The sequence below is a fragment of the Vicugna pacos genome, chromosome 13 (assembly GCF_048564905.1).
Source record: "Vicugna pacos chromosome 13, VicPac4, whole genome shotgun sequence".
Lineage (NCBI taxonomy): Eukaryota > Metazoa > Chordata > Mammalia > Artiodactyla > Camelidae > Vicugna > Vicugna pacos.
The window spans coordinates 42028183-42047319 of NC_132999.1; the positions used below are offsets into that span (position 1 = coordinate 42028183).

At 33.1% G+C, this 19137-nt stretch overlaps 1 protein-coding gene across 2 annotated transcripts in view; it reads right to left on the bottom strand.

The window, feature by feature from the left end:
* Positions 1-19137, bottom strand: part of LOC102541657 (protein argonaute-3) — a 96188-nt gene that overhangs the window by 17652 nt on the left and 59399 nt on the right. For both annotated transcript variants that reach the window (XM_006212689.4, XM_072974802.1), the window contains 7 exons: positions 15994-16081; positions 15722-15869; positions 15172-15291; positions 12675-12797; positions 12216-12349; positions 9316-9500; positions 432-591 (listed from right to left, as the gene is read on the bottom strand). In XM_006212689.4, coding sequence (XP_006212751.1) covers positions 432-591; positions 9316-9500; positions 12216-12349; positions 12675-12797; positions 15172-15291; positions 15722-15869; positions 15994-16081 — 958 coding nt within the window. The remainder of the gene's footprint in view (positions 1-431; positions 592-9315; positions 9501-12215; positions 12350-12674; positions 12798-15171; positions 15292-15721; positions 15870-15993; positions 16082-19137) is intronic.

The window sequence follows — 19137 nt, forward strand, 5'->3', positions numbered from 1 at the left end:
TTTACTTCATTGACATGTGCCTCCCCTCCCCGCCCCCGCCCAAGCCCCTCCTTTCTTCCTTCACTTTCTAGGTAAGTGAGTAGGTTCGTGATTGAAGATGATTAAAGACAACTATCAAACAAAGAGAAGATTCTTCAAGCTGGGGTCGCTAGTGAGAAATTATTATAAATAAAGTTCTCAATACTTTCTAGCTAGGGAAAAAGGTACTTTGCATACTAAATGAAAATGGAGGTGGAAGCGGATTTTTCACAATGGAATCTTTTAACTCTTGTCAATCCAAACTCTTAACTTTTTGCCATAATGTCCACTTATCTCCTACGGCAGGAATCATCAAACCTGTCTCCTTACACAGATGTTAGACGTGGCAATATATAGAAAAACTAAGATATGAAAAATAATGAATATTTTATTATGTGATTCACTTATTTTACCTTTGATGAGGTACAAGAATATTATTGATCCCTCCGAGTTTAACATTTATCTTTAGGCACAGGTTTGAGAGCGTTTGAGGGGATGTTTTTATTACATTCTTGACTTGAACACACTGCGTAGCCATACCCAAAAGTGTATCTCCGACACGTTTCACCTCCGCTAAGGAACAAATACAAATACCTCTAGTTAGAAAAAGGTCAAATTTTACTCAAAATTAAGCTGCTATGTAGGTTTCCCTCTGCGAAATACATCATTGTACTGCAGGATCCCCCAAATTATATCAATACTAAAACAAGGCTATTAAAATTTAAAGTATATTGCCTTGAAGATTAGCTTAAATATTTAGTGATAATTTTTCCATTTTTTCTTCACATGTAAGAAAGGATAACCTACTGAATAGCACAAACTATATTCAATTTCTTATAATATACAAATGGAAAAGAATCTGAAAAGAATATATATATGTATGTATGTACGTGTATAACTGAATCACGTTGCTGTACATCTGAAACTAACATTGTAAATCAACTACACTTCAATAAAAAATTTTAAAAAAGCATATTTTGTCATCATAAGAACAGCTTAACCACAATAACTGAAAAACCAGAGAAAAATATATATAATCCCTTTTTAGCATTTAATTGTACTCTCTTCTAATAATTTTCTCATTTATATTATTTTAATGCAGTTATAATCACAGTATATTTACAGATTTCAATCCTATTCTTCAAAATTTATAGAAGTATTACAGTATAAATAGGCTTTTACCCTGTTCCTTTCCTCTGTCACTGTAATTACCATAAGTTCAGTGTATATACCTTCTTATAAAGATGACTCTATTATTTATAATGGCAGCAGTTATTCTGTTTTTAAATGCCATAAGGTTCCTAACCACTCATATACTGACATATATTTAGCCTGTTTCAGGTTTTCATTATTTCAAACAATGCTATGAGTAACCTCCTTGTATATTTACTTTTGTTTGGTTGATATAACTATAGCTTCAGGATTAATTTCCTCAGGTAGAATTGAGGAGTCAGAGGTATACATAAAAATTTAACATTTTAACAGATACTGACAAATTACCCTCCAAAAAGGTTTATTCATTCATTCTACAAATGTTTAATGTCTACCTAAACATGCTAGCACTGTGTGAAGCTCTGGTTACTCAAGAGAGAAATTCTTCTTGCTCTTAGAAAGTACAGTCTAGTCAGAGAAATAGGCATTAATTAAATAACTTCAAATTTAACATTACAACTATGAAACAACATAAAGGAGTGATACAAGGTGCTATAAGACAATAAAAGTGAGAGAATTTGACCTTGTCAGAGAGGGCAGGTAGAGCTTCTGGATGGAAGGGATGTCTTAACTAAAATTCAAAAGAATAATGTACATTTAGTTGGTGAAGGGAAGAAGATGAGTTATGAGAAGTAATACAGGTAGAAGGAAGAGGGTGAACAAAGAGTTTCTGTGGGGAAAAAAGAGCATAAAGTGAACTGAATTCTGAAGAGGTAGGAATTCATGGATTAGAGCATGCAAACCCTTGGAAGATAATTTTAAATATCAATTTTATCAATTATATAATGAAAAACTACTGAAGTGGGGGTGACAGGGAAGGAGACCCAATCAGATCTGTATTTTAAAAATTTTACTCTGGACGTTGGTTATAGTATCAACATGTAAAATCTTAGAAGTCATCACTCCCTACCTCACAACAATAAAAAGCTGAACAAACTGAAAAACTGTAATTCATTTATGTGAGGTAACCAGAATAGTCAAATTCATAGAGACAAAAAGAACACAGGTTTCTAGGGTTTGAGGGGAGAGAGGGGAGTTGGGGAGTTACTGTTTAGTAAGTGCAGAGTTTCAGATAGGGATGATGAAAAAATTCTGGAGATGAATGAATGGTGGTGATGGATGCCCCAAAATGTGAATGTTTTTAATGTCACTGAACTGTAAACCTGTTAAAAGGCTAATAAAATTCTAATACATGCCACAACATAGATAAATCTTGAGGACGTTACCTTAAGTGAAATAAGCCAGAAACAAAAGGACAAGTATTATATGCTTCCATTTATATGAGTTACTAGCATAGGAAAATTCAGAGACAGAAAGTAGAGTAGAGGTTACCAGGGGTTGGTGGGTAGGGGAATGGGGAGTTATTGTTTAATGGGTATAGAGGTTCTGTCTGAGTCAATGAAAAAGTTCTGGAAATGGATAGTGGTGATGGCGCACAATGCTGTGAATATACTTAATGCCACTGAATTGCACACTTAAAAACTGTTAAAATGGTAAATTTTATGTTATGTATATTTTACCACACACACACAGAAACTTGTTAAAAAGTAGCTAACTAAGGAACACTCCCATGAAAACAGTACCTCAGAAGGAATGAAAACCACAATCAAAATCTGACACCAAATGATTAACTTAAGGAAGGTATCACCTATACCAACATGACAAATATAGAGATTCCAGGGCTCTGGCAAAAGAGGGCAATACTACAGAAGAGGATGAAATAGGTAGCCACACTCAAAAACCAAAAATTAAATTAAAAAAGTGGCAAATGATGAAAGAGTTTTTCTATGAGAAAAACAAATGAGATAAAGGCTATAAAGGGGCTGTTTCTGAAAATAAGAATTTCGGAATTATTTTTAACACTGGTAACTATGTGAGTGGATAATCTGATTTATAAGTAAACATAAGCAAATAATTTTTTAAAAAGTGAAGGGGAAATACCTTCTCAGACAAATAAAAACTAAGGGAATTTGTTGACAGTATACTTTGCCTTCCAAGAAATGACAAAAGATGTTTTTCAGAAGAGAAGGAAAATTAAAAAAAAGTCCAGATATATATTAAAGAAAGGAAGGTCAGAGAAGGAATAAAAAAAGTAAAATAAAATATTTTATTTTCTTATTCATAATTGAACTAATAGATAACTGTTCAAAATAATAATAGCAACAATATATTGGGTGGTTATACCTTATGGATAAGTGAAATGAATGACAGCAATACTGTTAAGGGACGGGCAGGAGGAACTGGGAATACCCTGTCATAAAGCATCTACAATATTTGTGAAATAGTATAGAATTACTTGAAAGTGAACTTAGATTAGCTATAAACGTATACTGCAAACTCTAGGGAAACTACTAAAAATTTTTTAAAAACAAGTATAATTGATATGATAAGAGAGGAGAGAAAACCGAATAACATAAAATGCTCAATTAAAACTGGAAAAGGGAAAAAAAGAGACCAACTTTAAATATAAAGATACAGCTTAAAATAAAGTGATACAGAAAGATATACCATGCTAACACCAAGGAAAAGAAAACTGGAGTAGCTATATTATTTTCACACATAAATTTCAGAACTAGGAAGATTATCAGAGATAAAGGGTGGTCTTCCATATCAATAAAAGGGTCAATTCTTTAAGAAGACAGTACAATCTTTAATACGTATGCTGCTAAGAAAAGAATTCCAAAATAAATGAGGCCAAAACTGATAGAATTGGCAAGGAGAAACAGACAAATCCTCTATTATAGTGGAGACTTCAACACACTTTGATCCAGTAATTGACAGATCCAGCAGGTAGAAGATCAAAGGATATGGCTGACTTGAACAGCACCATCAATCAACTGATTCTGAGTCATTTATAAAATACTTCACCCAATAACAGCATAATATACATGCTTCTCAAGCTCACAGGGAATATTCACCAAGATAGACCACATTTCGGTCCAGTAACACACCTCAACAAATTTGAAAGAATGGAAATCACACAAAATATGGTCTCAGACCACAATGGAATTAAACTAGATATCAGTAATGGAAAGATAGCCAGGAAATCCCCAAATACCTGCATATTAAACAACATAATTCTACATAACATATGGGTTAAAGAGAAATTCCTGAGGGATTTAAAGATATTTTGAACTAAATGAAAATGAAATACAACTTATCAAAATTAGTGGGATGCAGTGAAAGCAGTACTTAAGAGAAAAATTGATGGCACTGAATGCATATATTAGAAAAGATCTAAAATTAACCATCTATGTTTCTACCTTGGGAAAATAGAAAAAGAAGAACAATACAGACCTAGAACAAGCAGAAGGAAAAAAATATTAACAATTAACAGCAGAAATCAATGAAATTGAAAACAAAAAATCAATAGAGAAAGTCAAGGAAACCAAAAACATTTTTGAAAAGATGAAAAAAATTGATAAACCTCTAGCGAGACTACTCAAGAAAGAAGACAGAAACTATTAATGAAATGAAAAAAGGGTCCCTGGCCCCAAGGTTAAAGAATAATAAAAGATCATTATGAACAACTCTAGGCCTATAAATTATTAACTTACATAAAGTGGACCAACTCTGAAATGACACTGTCAAATCTCACACAGAAGAAACAGATAACCTGAGTAGGCCTGTATCTATTACAGAAATTGAATCAATAATTAGTAACTTTCCAAAAAAAGGAAAGTACCAGGCCCAGATGGTTTCACTGGTGATTCTACTAAACATTCAAGGAAGAAATGATAACAATTCTCTACAATGTGTTCCAGAATATAGAAGCAGAGGAAATATACCCTAACTTATTCTGAGGCCAAAATTACCCTAATACCCAAACCAGATAAAGATATAACAAGAGAGGAAAACTACAGATCAGTATCTATTATGAACACAGATGCAAAAATCCTCAACAAAATATTACCAAATTGAATCCAACAAAGTAGAAGAATTACATATCATGACCAAGTGGGATTTATTCCAGGCATGCAAGGCTGGGCTCATTATTTGAAAATCAATTAATCGATCATATTAAGAGAAAAAAGAAGAAAAATTGTATGATCATATCAATAGATACAGAAAAAAACCTCTGACAAACTATCATCCATTCATAATAAAAACCCTCAGCAAATCTGGATTACAGGGGAATTTCCTCAACTTGACAAAAAACAACTACGGAAAGCTTATAGCTAACAATATGCTTACTGCTGAAAAAACTAGATGTCTTCCCTCTTAGATTAGGAACAAGGCAAGGATGTCTCCTCTCACCACTGCTTTTCAACATTGTAATGAAAGTCCTAGCTAGTGCAAGGAAAAGGATATAAAAGTGGACAGACAGGGAGGAAAAAAAAAACTGTCTTTGTTCACAGGGAAAGTGATTATTTATGCAGAAAATCCTCCTAAAATTGACAAAAAGCTTCCTGGAACTAATAAGTTGTTATAGTAAGGTTACAGGATACAAAATAAATATATGAAAGTCAACTGCTTTCCTAAATACTAAAAATGAACAACTAAAATTTTAAATTAAAAACACAATACCATATACACTAATACCAAAAGAAAAAAACCAGTATACTTAGGTATACCTAAGGTATACTTGTATAAATGAGGAAACTATGAAACTCTGATACAAGAAATCAAAGAAGCTCTGAATACAGACTTGCCATGTTCAAGGACAAAAGACTTAACATTGTCAATTCTTCCCAGCTTGATCTACAGATTCAATGTAATCCCAATAAAAATCTCAGCAAGTTATTTTGTGATACTGACAAAATGACTCTAATGTTTAGAGAGGCAAGAAACTTATTAACTAATAGTAATAGTAATTAGTAGGGAGGAAGAACAAAGTCAGAAACTGACACTATCGGCCTTCAAGACTTACCACAAAGTTACATTAATCAAGACAGTGTGGTGTTAGCAAACGAATGGACATACAGACCAATGGAACAAAATAAAGAGTCCAAAAATAGGCTCATACAAATATAGTCAATCAATCTTTGACAACATAGCAAAGGTTATTTAATAGAGAAAGATAGTTTTTCCAACGGTGCTGGAACAACTGGACATCCACATGCAAAAAAATGAATCGAGATACAGACCTTATATCTTTCACAAAAATTAAGTCAAAATGGATTATAAACCTGTATGCAAAAAGGAAAACTATAAAACTACTAGAAGACAACACAGAAAACTTAGGTGACCTTGGGTTTGGCAATAAGCCTTTAAATATAATACCAAAAAGGATCCGTGAAAGAAAAAAATTGATGACTTTATTAAAATTTAAAACTTGGGCTCTACAAAAGACACTATTAAGAGAAGACAAGCCACAGCCTGGGAGGAAAAAAATCGCAAAAATATGTATCTGATAAAGAACCACAGTCAAACATACAAAGAGCTCTTAAAACTGACAATAAGAAAACACATCAATTAAAAAATGAGCAAAAAATTGGAATAGACACTCCATCAAAGATATACAGATGGTAAATAAGCATATGAAAAGATGCTCAATAGTATGTGTTATTAAGGAACTGCAAATTAAAATAATAGTAAGATACCACTACACATCTATTAGAACTGCTAAAATCCAAAAACCTGACAACAGCAAATGCTGAAGAGGATGCAGAGCAATAGGAACTCTCATTCATTGCTGGTGGGAATACAAAATGGTACCGCTACTTTGGAAGACAATTTGGCAGTCTTTCCATCTGATACAGCAATTGTGCTCCCACTTATTTACCAAACTGAGTTGGAAAGTTTTGTCCACACAAAATCCTGCACGTAAATGTTTACAGCAGCATTATTTATAATTGCCCCCAATTGGAAGCAATCAAGATATCCTTTAACAAGTAAATGTATAACAAACTGTAGTACATCCATATAATGGAATATTATTCACCATTAAAAAGAAATGACTTAGCAAGCCACAAAAAGACATGGTAGAATCTTAAATATTGCTAAGTGAAAGAAGCCAATTAGAAAAGGGTACAGATCATATGACTCCAACTATATGACATTTAGAAAAGGCAAAACTAGAGGGACATAAAAAGACCAACAGTTGTCAGCGGTTTGAAGAGATGGAGGGAGAGATGCACACGGGATTTTTAGAGCAGTGAAATTATTCTTTGATATTGTAATAGTAGATACATGACATCATGCATTTGTTAAAACCTACAGACTTGCACACACTAAGACTAAACCTTAATGTAAACTGTGGCAATACGTTAATAATAATTAATCAGTACTGGTTCATTAAATGTACCACATTAATACAAGATGTTAATAGGAAAAACTGTGCAGATGGGAGGAAGGGTATGTAGGAACTCTCTCTACTATCTGCTCAGTTTTTCTGTAAACCTGAAATTATTCTAAAAAATGAAATCTATTAATTAGAAAAATCACTGAGTGAATCACTCAGTGAAGTAGTGTAGAAAATGGACTGAAAGTGAACTAAAAGGAATGCAGGCAAGACCACCAGTTTGGAGGATGTGGTAATATCAACTTTCCCTCCCATCAATAGTGTATAAGAATGTATATTTAGTAACAGCTTTGCCCAAAATAGGTGTTATCATTGGTGAAAAATACTAGGTCATATTTCTTTAACAATTAATGAGGTTAAGCATCCTGTCATAAGGTAACTGACCATCTGTATTTCTCTTTCAGGTATTTGCCTATTTTTCAGCTCAGTTGTTTGTTCTTTCCTTAATTTACAAATTCTTTGAGTTTAAAACCTTCCTCATTTTACCACTACTTAAAAGGTATCTTTTGAATTTTATAACCATCATTTTTAATCACTACATACCAGTTCACCAACATACTACAACGCACTCATTATTTAAAACCAGTTCTCAGTTTTTTTTTAACATCACAGGTATGAAAATTTCATGCATAGAGATTTTTCTACATTATAAATTCTTTCCTTTGAAAACACATTTTTGGAATTGGAAATATTGAATTTCTGACTAAAAACACATTTTTATACTTTCAAGGAAAGGATATTATCACTTTATACTGCCATCAACAATGTATTAAAATATTAGATTCACTACATACTCACAAGCACTAGGTATTACAGTATTTAAACATATTTGCTAATTTAGTACCATAAAAATTTTCCTTTTATTAATTTTTACTTTATTGGTGAAAGCCAACATTTTCTCAAATACTTAACTTGTTTTTTCTTGAGAAATTTTGGTTTATAGTCTTTTCTCATTACTCTAAAAGAATATAAAAATGTGTTCCTTTGAATGCAATAACAGATGTATTTGAATAATAATAAGCTAGTCCTCATTGTCTCCATTTATTGCAAATATTTTTCACAGTTTATGGTTTCCTTTTAATTTTAGTTATACATCTGTGACACACAGAAAATTTAATTTTTTTATGTAGTCAAATCTAACACTTCTCGTCTGTGAATTCTATCATTTCTAAATGTAAATTATTATACTCCATTTAATAGTTTGAAAATTATACTTTCTTTGTGTTTTTCCATGACTCAGTGATTTATATTTAACTTATTAATCTCAAAAAAACTTTAATTTGTTTACAGTAATAACAGCTAACATTTACTGGGTGTTTATTATATGTCAGGTGCTATATCCTAGGCTCTGTTTACATATGTAAATTTATTTAAGCCTTACAACAATCTTCCATGGGTTAGATATTCTTAGCATCCTAATTTCAAATATGAGGAAGGCTCAGTGTGGCTTGGTGTGGTTAAGTAATTCAGCTAGATCACACATGCAGTATACCTGGCAATATCTGGGTATTAAGCAGCACAGTCTGATTCCAGACCCTGTGCTTTCAACCACTACATTATGCTGATATTCAAGATATCTCAATGACATTTTTAATAAATAATTCTTCTCTTAACCATTCTTTTGTAATACCTCCTTTAACTACAGAAATTCTTTTTACAGGGTCTTAGACTATTGAGTTTGCTCTACTGATTTGTCTTTTTATAGTAGCAATACATGATTTTAAACACTGTAGCTATAAAATACATTTTAATGTTTGAAAATTTTAGAATATCGTTAGCATAACTCTAAAAGGAATATTGAGTACTTGGGGAAAAATGCAATCTTAATATGATATCCTTACCATACACTGGCGTCTTCCCTGGCAGGATGACAATAATGAGCTGCAGCCCAGAGTAAGTGTTCTTGAGATGCCGGAACATGGGCTCCACACTGTCTGCCCCCTGTGCATACTTGCAGAAGCAAGGCTGGCCCTGGATAGGCATCCCTGCATCTTTAGAAATCTTACGCAGCTGGTCCGTGAAACCCCTAGAAGGAGAAATCACTAAAAATAAAAACTTTGTTTAGCTATCAACACCTACAAAGTAGTAATGGAAAGTTTGGGAAGGGAATAAAGAATAAAGCAAAGATTTGTGTGCTCCATATATGAAGAGGTAAGGGCAATGGCTAGTAATCTATTTTGCAAACTAAGAACACTGCTATACAGTTATGTGGCATTTGGTAGTTTACAAAGGGCATTAGTAATAGACTGTGCTTATTCAGAGATCAGCTCTAGAATTTGCATGACAGGTTCCAATCTTAGTTCCATTACTTACTAGCTATGGAATTTCAGGCAAAATTTTTCAATTTTCCTCATCTGTAAAATGATTACTTCCATTATAGGGTTGGTATGAAGATTAAACGAGATAATACATGTAAAGCACTTACACACTGCCCAAGATACAGTGTAAAAGTTTGATAAATTTAAGCTATTATACATTTTCTAATGTATCCTGACCAAATTCATAAGAAAGTGGTAAGTAGGGTATCATTCCCATTTTATAGATCAGGAAACAGTTCAGGGACATTAAGTATTTGACCAAGGACCAAGGTCAAATGCTTAGCAAATGGCAGAGTCAAAACTATGACCTAGTCCAGAACTTCCTTCTACAGTATTACCTATCTCAAACTAGAATAGCAGAAAAGATTCTGTCCTCAGAAAAGATTAAAAAAAAAAATTAAAAACAAATGAGGCAGACAGCACTTGAAAGCATTTTTATCCATACTGAAAAAATGAAAGACTAGTAATTCCATATTTAAACAGAATTCTGCATTTAGCCTAGGATAAATAAGTAATAATGTCGGGGTTTAACAATCACTTTACTTGTTTTTAAAACAAATAAGGTCCTAAGTCAAGGATCTAAGTGATCTTTGCTCAAAAACACTGATTCCCTCAGGACAGAGATGAAGTCTGTAGGAATTCCCTTCTCCTCCTTTTCCTTGTTAGTATTTAATTCAAGAAGTATGAAGTTAAATATTTTCAGTCAGCCTAAACAAGAGTCATAAGCCCAATGTAAAATGAAAAGAATAACTTGAAGCTTGAAAAACAATTGGAGGTGTTTTCTTTGGTCACTGGAGGTCAAGTAAGATAACCGTAGCATTGTACTTAACTGCCCTCCTCATGATATTTTATATGAAAGCCAGGGGATAAAAACTTTGGAGAAAAAACTATACTAAGTTAACCTTCAGACATCTATTTAGAGATCTGGAGGTAATAAAAAGGAGGGAACAAAACTAAATAGAAAAAAATTTTTATTTCTCACACGAAGGAAGCAAAGCAAATTCTGAATTGATCTGGGGTAAACTGGTCTCTACGTTACTCAAGAACTATTCATTATCATACTTTATAGGATCTATTAGTGGAGATTTAAATTAGACAGTAAACATTTTCTTAAGAAAAGTAGATTCTAGAAGGGAGATAAATTTACACAAATAATTACAATACAATTCTATTTTACACAGGAAGTGACAAGTACAAACAGAGGATATTAATAAACTACTATGTTTACTACCATGGATTATTTCTAGCATCACAAATCACAGAAGATTGGGTATTATTTAGAAGAGCAGAGATAGAAAGGAGGCATTTTCAGTAAAGAGCAGCATGAGTGGAATGGAAAAAAAATACCAGAGATAGAGTGAATACGCTGCTTCAGTTTCTTTGTCCAGAATATATGAAAATGGAGAAAGGACTTAGGCGAATGAAAAATTTTAAATGTCATACTGATTTTTAATGTTATTCTTTTAAAAGAGAAGCCTAAAAATTTTAGTGGGGGTAGTCACAAGTGCAGCTGGTACTCTTTTCGTAACAGCACGACTCCTCAAACAAGAGTGCCAGCAGAAGTCCTTGAGACTGCCAAAGCCCCAAAGACTTGAGAGTACCAAAGGAGAAGTGATAAAGAAAGGAAGCTACAGAGATAAAAAGAAACCAGGAAGGCAAAAATGGAGAGACTGTCAAGAAGCTAATCAATTATCTCTTAATGCTGCACAAATTTTGAGAAAAATAACGACTGAGAAGAGAATGGCTTATCAATTAGAATTGATAAGCACAAAGATCTTTAGGATCTTCCAGGAACCAGTTTCAGCAAACACTAAGATTTTAAGGAAGGAGAGAGAATGGAAGACTGGCAGCCTGAGAGAATAAATCGGGTAAAATGAAAATTGAAGATTTGTGGGGGTTTACTTTAAATTTAAACAGAAGATTGTTGAACACTTAGATGTTGAGGCAAAGAATCTGGAGAAAAGGAAAAGTGGTGGAGATGAAGGCCAAATTTTGGAAAGTAAGGAAGTGAAAATGAGAAGTTAAATGACTCTTTCAAGGAACTCAATTGAGAAGGATGGTATTTAATCCTCATCCAGGAGATAGATCCTATTATCTCTATTTTTAAAAGGTGAAAACTGAAGCATAATGAAGTTAAATAAATTATCCATAGTAATAAAACTAGGAAGTAGCAAACCTGGGAATTAAACCTAACCTATTTGCCATCAAAGCCAATGATACTCCTAAGCCAGTGATTTTGCTATAACCAACGAATTCAGGAATCTTACGTAAAACTATCGAGAAGGAACATTTTTAAAAGTTCAGTGATTAAATATACTTCATATTGAGGCAATATTTGTTAGAATATTAGCAGAGTAATTTAAACTGAAATACAAAATTTAAACACAAAAAGGTCCCAAAGCCAAACTAATGACAAGCCTTACTTCAATATTTCTTCTCTGCACTGCCTCTGTGTGGCAAAACAAGCTATAGCCCACATTTTGATTTCAACTCCTGTGTGGAATTGTTTCCCTCGCATGTCCCATACTCCGTGGCTTGGTGTTGCTACTGTCCGATTCTACAGAGAAAAAAGAAATAAAAAGGCAAAAAAGAACAAATACTTAACATATAATTTATTTGAATGAGCTGAAAATAAGCATCTCGAATTGCTGAACTGGTATCTATTTGATATTCTATATGGAATAGGCTATTCTAAATCAGTATCTTATATTTTTATCATAGAAAAATAAAAGTTCTACTAAAGCTCAAGCAAAGGCACTCATCTTAAAAACTGTTAGAACAATAAAACATGTTTCTAAATTCCAGACTCAGCTAGGATGTCCTTCTCTCCATACACAGAAACTGTATGTTTATAATTTAAAAATTATCAAGAGGTTTTTTACCCGGCCTCCATACTGGAGCATAGGCGCTGGAAGTACACGTCCGGTTACATGGGCCATTTCATCCCGAACTTTAAATTGAAACTCCTGAACAAATGGATCTGTTTCATAATTTGCACTTCTTACCTACCAACATAAAAAGTTTGTAGTTACTGTCAAAATTCCCCCAAATCCCCTGCTTTAGAACCATCTATTTTTTTTCCTTCATGTGTCAACAATGTTTTATAATAGTTCTAGATATTGATACCCCAACTATAAAGCAGAGAACCTTAAACTTGGAGACCACAGACCATGAGTGGATTGCAGGAAGTCGCTGAACTTTCTGGTAATTTACAGAACATTTCAATGTATTAGAGTGATTAAAAAGAAATTTTAACTATTTATAACTCACGAAAATGGTAATTTTGTATGATTAAGCCTAATATATTTTGGGGACGGTAGTCTAGAGACTGCAAGAGAAATACCTGACCTAAAAATGGTTAAAAACTTCTAATCAAAGGATCTATACGTACACTATTAAAATTTATTTTATGTACAGTTTGATAGCAAATATTGATAATCCTAAGGCTTTTTCCCTAATTACTTGATTTACAAATTATACAAAATCTACTTACATATTTTCAGATAAAATATAGCACACTAAAAATTTAAAAGATACACTTGTGACAGACAAAAAAGCCAGTTTGAGATACAGATTATAACTTTTATATAATATATCCATACGTTCAAAGATAAAGAACTTATTGTAATTCAATATAGGCTTGGATCTCAAAGTGTAATTCATGCTTATAGTGTGCCATAATAACTCTTTTTCAAAACATATTTAGTCTCAGGGTAAAGTGCAAAGGTTACAAAAAGAAGGCAGTGTTCAAGTCTTTGAGTAACAATCTATTAAAACACACTATATAATGTAACTATGTAAGAAGAATTTCCCTACAATAAGCAGGAAAAGTTGTTTTCTAAATTAGGCACTAATGTATCTTTTCTTCAAGCTTAAATGCCATTCATTTTTATGAGGTTATAAAGAATAGCAATAACTACTACCTTCCAAGACTTGCTGGGTAATGTGCTTGGTGCTAAATGTTTTACAATTAAATTTCACAATTAATTATGACTTACCACTATAAAAGTCTTTTATCGTCTTTATTTTACAGAGGACAAAACTAAAGGTTAGTAAAGTAAAATTATTGGCCTAAAACCACATAGCTAAGCAAGTGACATACAATCTGAAACCGTTCTGATGCTAGAGTTCCTACTCTCAGTCACTGCACTAGCCTGCCAGACGTTATACTTATAACGCAATAATAGTATCAGTAAATGAGTGGAGAAGTTAGACTTTGAACTCAGCTATTAACAGTCCAAAGCCTATGCTTTTAATCACTGTACAATATTATCTCTCTGAACAGAAAAGCTATAATAAATGAGTCAAATTAGTTATTAAAATTTTATAGAGACAGTGAGATGTTCTAGTCTCTTAAAGGTTTTAAAATTTTGTTATAGTAGATCAGAGAAAAATCCATGGTGAGAACCAGCCGTATTTTCCTAATTAAATATCATGTAATAACTACTCTTAACAGAACTATCAGAAAAAAAAAAAGGTCTTTTTTTGGGTAACTGGCTTACAAAATGAAAGAGCCAGTTCTGTGACCCTTTTCCAACAATCTTTAAAATTGTTTTTGAAAAGTGTTATTAAATTAATTTTGGGTAAATACTAATATTTCCGGACTTTTTTCTCTTAACTTGGGTGATTTACATGATATTCAAGAAGACAGTAAGATAAGATCCAGGTGCCTTTATTTTTCATTTTGCCTTATTCTGTCAGTTGTATAAGGTGGTACTGACATCTCTTCTTTTCTACCCATTCAGAACAAGGAGACACCTTAGAGATCCCATATGGTCTTGTATTTCTTTACTCATCCTGTACAGTCACCAGTGTTGATACTAGGGCTAAGCAATCCTACTTGGCGTGTTAAGACTCCCACCATTGCTCATCATAATACCTTGACTTTTCTTCCTTTTCCCTTCCTCTTTAAGTAGGAGGATATAAAGGTCCAGTTCACTAAACTGAAACATTGGTTCTGAGAGAATCTGTTCTGGATCTAACTAAAGAGCTTAGGGTTAAATTAGAAGGATCTAACGCTTCTCATAGAACCAATAAGGTTTACTCCTAGAATACCACTAGATTACTTCCATAATCTCTTTTAATTCTGATACTTTATGAAATGGTAGTAAGGACACGGTTCTTTAGTAGCTTACCCCAATGTTTTTTTTTTTTGGTAGGAGGTAATTATGCTTATTTATTTGTTTGTCCCTTTAAAAAATTATTTTTCTGGTGTGGGGAGGATGGATTGATTAATTGACTGATTGACTGACAGTGGTGGTACTGGGGATTGAACCCAGGACCTTGTCCATGCTAAGCATGCACTCTACCACTGAGCTATACCTTGCCCCACCGTCCACAATATGTTTTCAATTTCCATTTCTAGGGCTAAGTACTAACCAATCTGCTAATTTCCTCTTGTCTATCTGGCGCAGATCTTGCTGTTGCTTTGATCATTGTGGAGGTCTGATTGTCTGTTAGCTTCTTGATACATCGTTGCCCTGCCACAATATTGCAGACCTACAAATGGAAAAAAGGTTTGTGCTTGATGTATGTATCTTTTTTAAAAATTCTGAGTGCCAATTACATGTGAGATTAAATTTTAAAATCTACTCCATTAAACCAATTCTTTTTAATATCATGTGAAGTAAAAAAGTGGTAAACAACACTGCTTTATAGTATTATTATAATTAGGCAAAATGTATATTGGATAAAAGGGCTGAAAAGAAGTATACCAAAATGCTAACAGTGGTTACATTTATAGTACTAGGACAGGGGATTAATTTTTTCCCTGTATTATTTCATAACTGAAAATTTAGATGAAAATGAAATTTAAAAACAGTTCAATCTCCAAAATAAATGTGAAAGTATAAAGTAAGTTACAGTCATTAAGAAAACCCCAACAGAATGATAAATAAGAAGATATTAATAAACAGCCTAAACACATTACTTCTAGTGGCAGATAGGTATGTTTCTGTTCCTGCCCCACTTGTAGACACGGAAGGTGTGGGTACTTCAGCTGAAGAGTATACTTTTCTCTGAAATACTGTGCTACTGTTCTCTCCACAGTTTGGCCATTTTCTAACTGTAAAGGAAAGCTGGAAAAAAAAATTGCACATTAACAACTCTTATCTCATTAAGAGCCAGCAAAACTCCCAATCCACTAACTAGAGCAAGCTGCCTCACATCATCTCTGCTCTGACAAACACCAGCTTTTCTTACGTTTGATGACTGGCAGGCCTTCTTGTTACATTACAAACACGGTATTTCCGTCTCATTGTTCCACAATGAGTCACTTCAACCTTCAGACCTGTTCCCAACAAGAAAAACGGAGGTTATAGAACTGTCACATGTAAAATACTTATAATTTAAAGCCTATTCACTCCTATGAAAACTCAAACTCTAAACAGAAAATTTGGCAATGTGATATCAACAAAGGATTTTATATACAACATTGTTAATAATGGTTAAAATAATAATAGACCTAACTCCAAATCTTTTCCCTATTCTATTAAGCTATTGAAAAATAGTATAAAATTTCCAAAGCCTGTAGATCAAGGGACAAAGTTCTCCATTAATAAAAACCTCTGTTAATAATGCAGGTTTTTATGCTGGAAGAGGGAAGGAGCAATGAAAAAGGACTTGCAATAACTCTCAAGATATTTTATAACCTTCAAAGTACATGATATTTAAATAGTCCAGTTGTCACATACTGACTGAAGATCAGAATTTCATAAAGCTCAAGAAGAAAGTCCTTCAAAGATTTTTAAAGCAGGAAGAAAAAACAAACAAACAAAAAAAAAACAAAAAAAACCTCCCCCAGGCCCTTTGTTGAAGCATAATATAGTAACATAGCTCTTTTACTACTGACTATTAGAAATGAAATGTAACCAAAATAATTCCTAGAACAGATGATGCAGACATTCTTATGGAATCAATGAGCCCATTGAGAATCTGATGGAGGCAATAAACTCTCAGAAAAATGCACATACACATAATTTAGCATATGGTTTTAGATGTTCCTGGATCCCTGTATCCATCTGTGGACCCTAAGGGTTTGAGGATCCCAGGTCTACTTTAGAAAAGTGAAGCCATAGGCTTTTAAACCATTAGCTGAAATTATTTGGAATGAATTTTCCTAAGCAGTGACGTTCAACAGAATTTTCTGAGATGATGAAATGTTCTATATCTGCACTAAAATCAATAGCAATATGTGTTACTGAGCACATGAAATATAGCTAGTGTGACTGAAAATCTGAAATTTTAATTAATTAAAATTTAAATTTAAACAGCTACACGTGGCTAGTGGCTACCACACTGGCCAATGCAGTCTTAGAACTACCTAAAGAACTAACAAGCAAACACAGTGGCTACTGGTCACAGATAAGCAACTCTATTTATAAGGCCTACACTTCAAAGGAGGAAAATCTAAAAAGGGGTAGATGGCATACAACTCTGAGTTCCCTGATAGTGTTAATGGTTATTATTTTTGTATTATTTCCCTTCTACATTTGTGAATCCTACAGTGAAGTGGTTATTAATCAGAGGTGATTCTATCCTCCAGGAAACATCTGTGTGATAATGTCTGAAGACATTTTTGATTGTCATGACTGTGGGGTGCTATTGGCATCTAGTGGATGCTAGATTTAGGAATACTTGGATCTAGGGATGCTGCTAAATTATTCTACAATGCATAGGACACCACTGCCTCCCATCCCCAACCACAACAAAGAATTATCCAGCCCAAAATATCAATAATGTCAAGGTTGAGAAATCCTGATATAGTATAACTTATTTTCCTATCTACCAACTGCAGTACAAAACACAAAGTTCAATCAGTAATATTTTCTTCTGATATATCACCATAAATTAAGATGTTAAATGGACACATTGTCACTGTACTAGATAGGTAAGGGGTTTTCTTGAGAAGTACTCGTAATTGAATCAGTGAGAAATAATTTTTATTAGTAACTATCTTTATGAAGAAAGCAAGATATAAAAATATTTAGGGTGAAAACATGATAGAAAAATTTAAAACAAATTTCTATTAACTACACCACTTAGCAATTTCTTTTCAAATCTCCCCCATGAATTAAAAAAAAATCAGTAAGATTCTGCAAACCTACTACATAACTTTTTATCAAGAATAAATTGACACTTTTACATACATATGGTACTTTTACCATACACTTCCCCCATTATTTCTGCTGCTTAACTATGATGAATTATTGCACAAGGAAACCATCCTAAAGTTATTATTAAATATTTAGAAAAAAGTTCAACTGGAGTCAAATGTGTATAGTACAAGAAAATCTATTCATTATAGCATACTTTGTATCACTATTTAACAGTTATCAAATTTCTCATGTCAACTAAAAATTAAACCTAAATATACAACACAGAATATGTAAATTTGATTCTGAGTTACTGAGGTAGGAATACATGATGTACTTTAAAGAGTCCTCTTTAGAAAAAGCCTTCTTGACTTTGAATAGAGGAAAAAACCATCAGTTTGTCAATTAGATCCAACTCAGATTTCTCTAACCCAAATCTATGGTCATAATTGCCAAGGATTAGGTCCAAATTCAGGGGTTAGCAAAAAGTTAAATAAAAAAAAAAAATGGACTAGATAATTCTCTGCCCAGATCCCTCCCCAAACCCTCCATCCAACCAAAAATGTTTTTGGCTTTTAATAAATCAAATAATTTAACCTATAAACTTGGCTTTACCTTCACTATAACATCAACTTTATTATGCTTTGTCTAGTCATATTTTCAGTCATTTCTTTGGCCCCCTGAGCAGTTGACGTTAAGATCGAGTCCATGCTCTTCGGGCAGCAGTTGAATCCTTGTTCTGTACATCTTGTATTTTCTGTGATAGAGTGGTGATATGAGTTGATTGCATAGTTACCGCAAAATAATGTAAGTGACTTCATGATATCAGAGGTGGTAACTAAGCAGCAACTCCATGGGAAACCATGGCATTTAGATGATCACATATTAATGGTGGGTAATGCACTACCTCCTAACAATGCGAACTGTGCAGTTAATACAGATTATGAAAGGACAACGCTATGACTGCAATACGAGAATATATAACACTTTCTTATTCTGACACTTAAATAAATTGTGATAAATGGATGCTTATTTTCAAAGAAGGAAGGATTTTCCTTTTAATGTTTTATTACAGTGACTCTCTCTCTCCTGGTTACTGAATGGCAAAAAATGATTACTGGAGCAAGTAAGATGTATTCAGCTACACTAATTGATTTGGGGAACTGAAAGATGTTCAAAGAACAAACTTTAATACTTCATTCAAACCACAAGCTGAAAATTATCTGCAGCAAATAGGTAAAACCTTAAAATA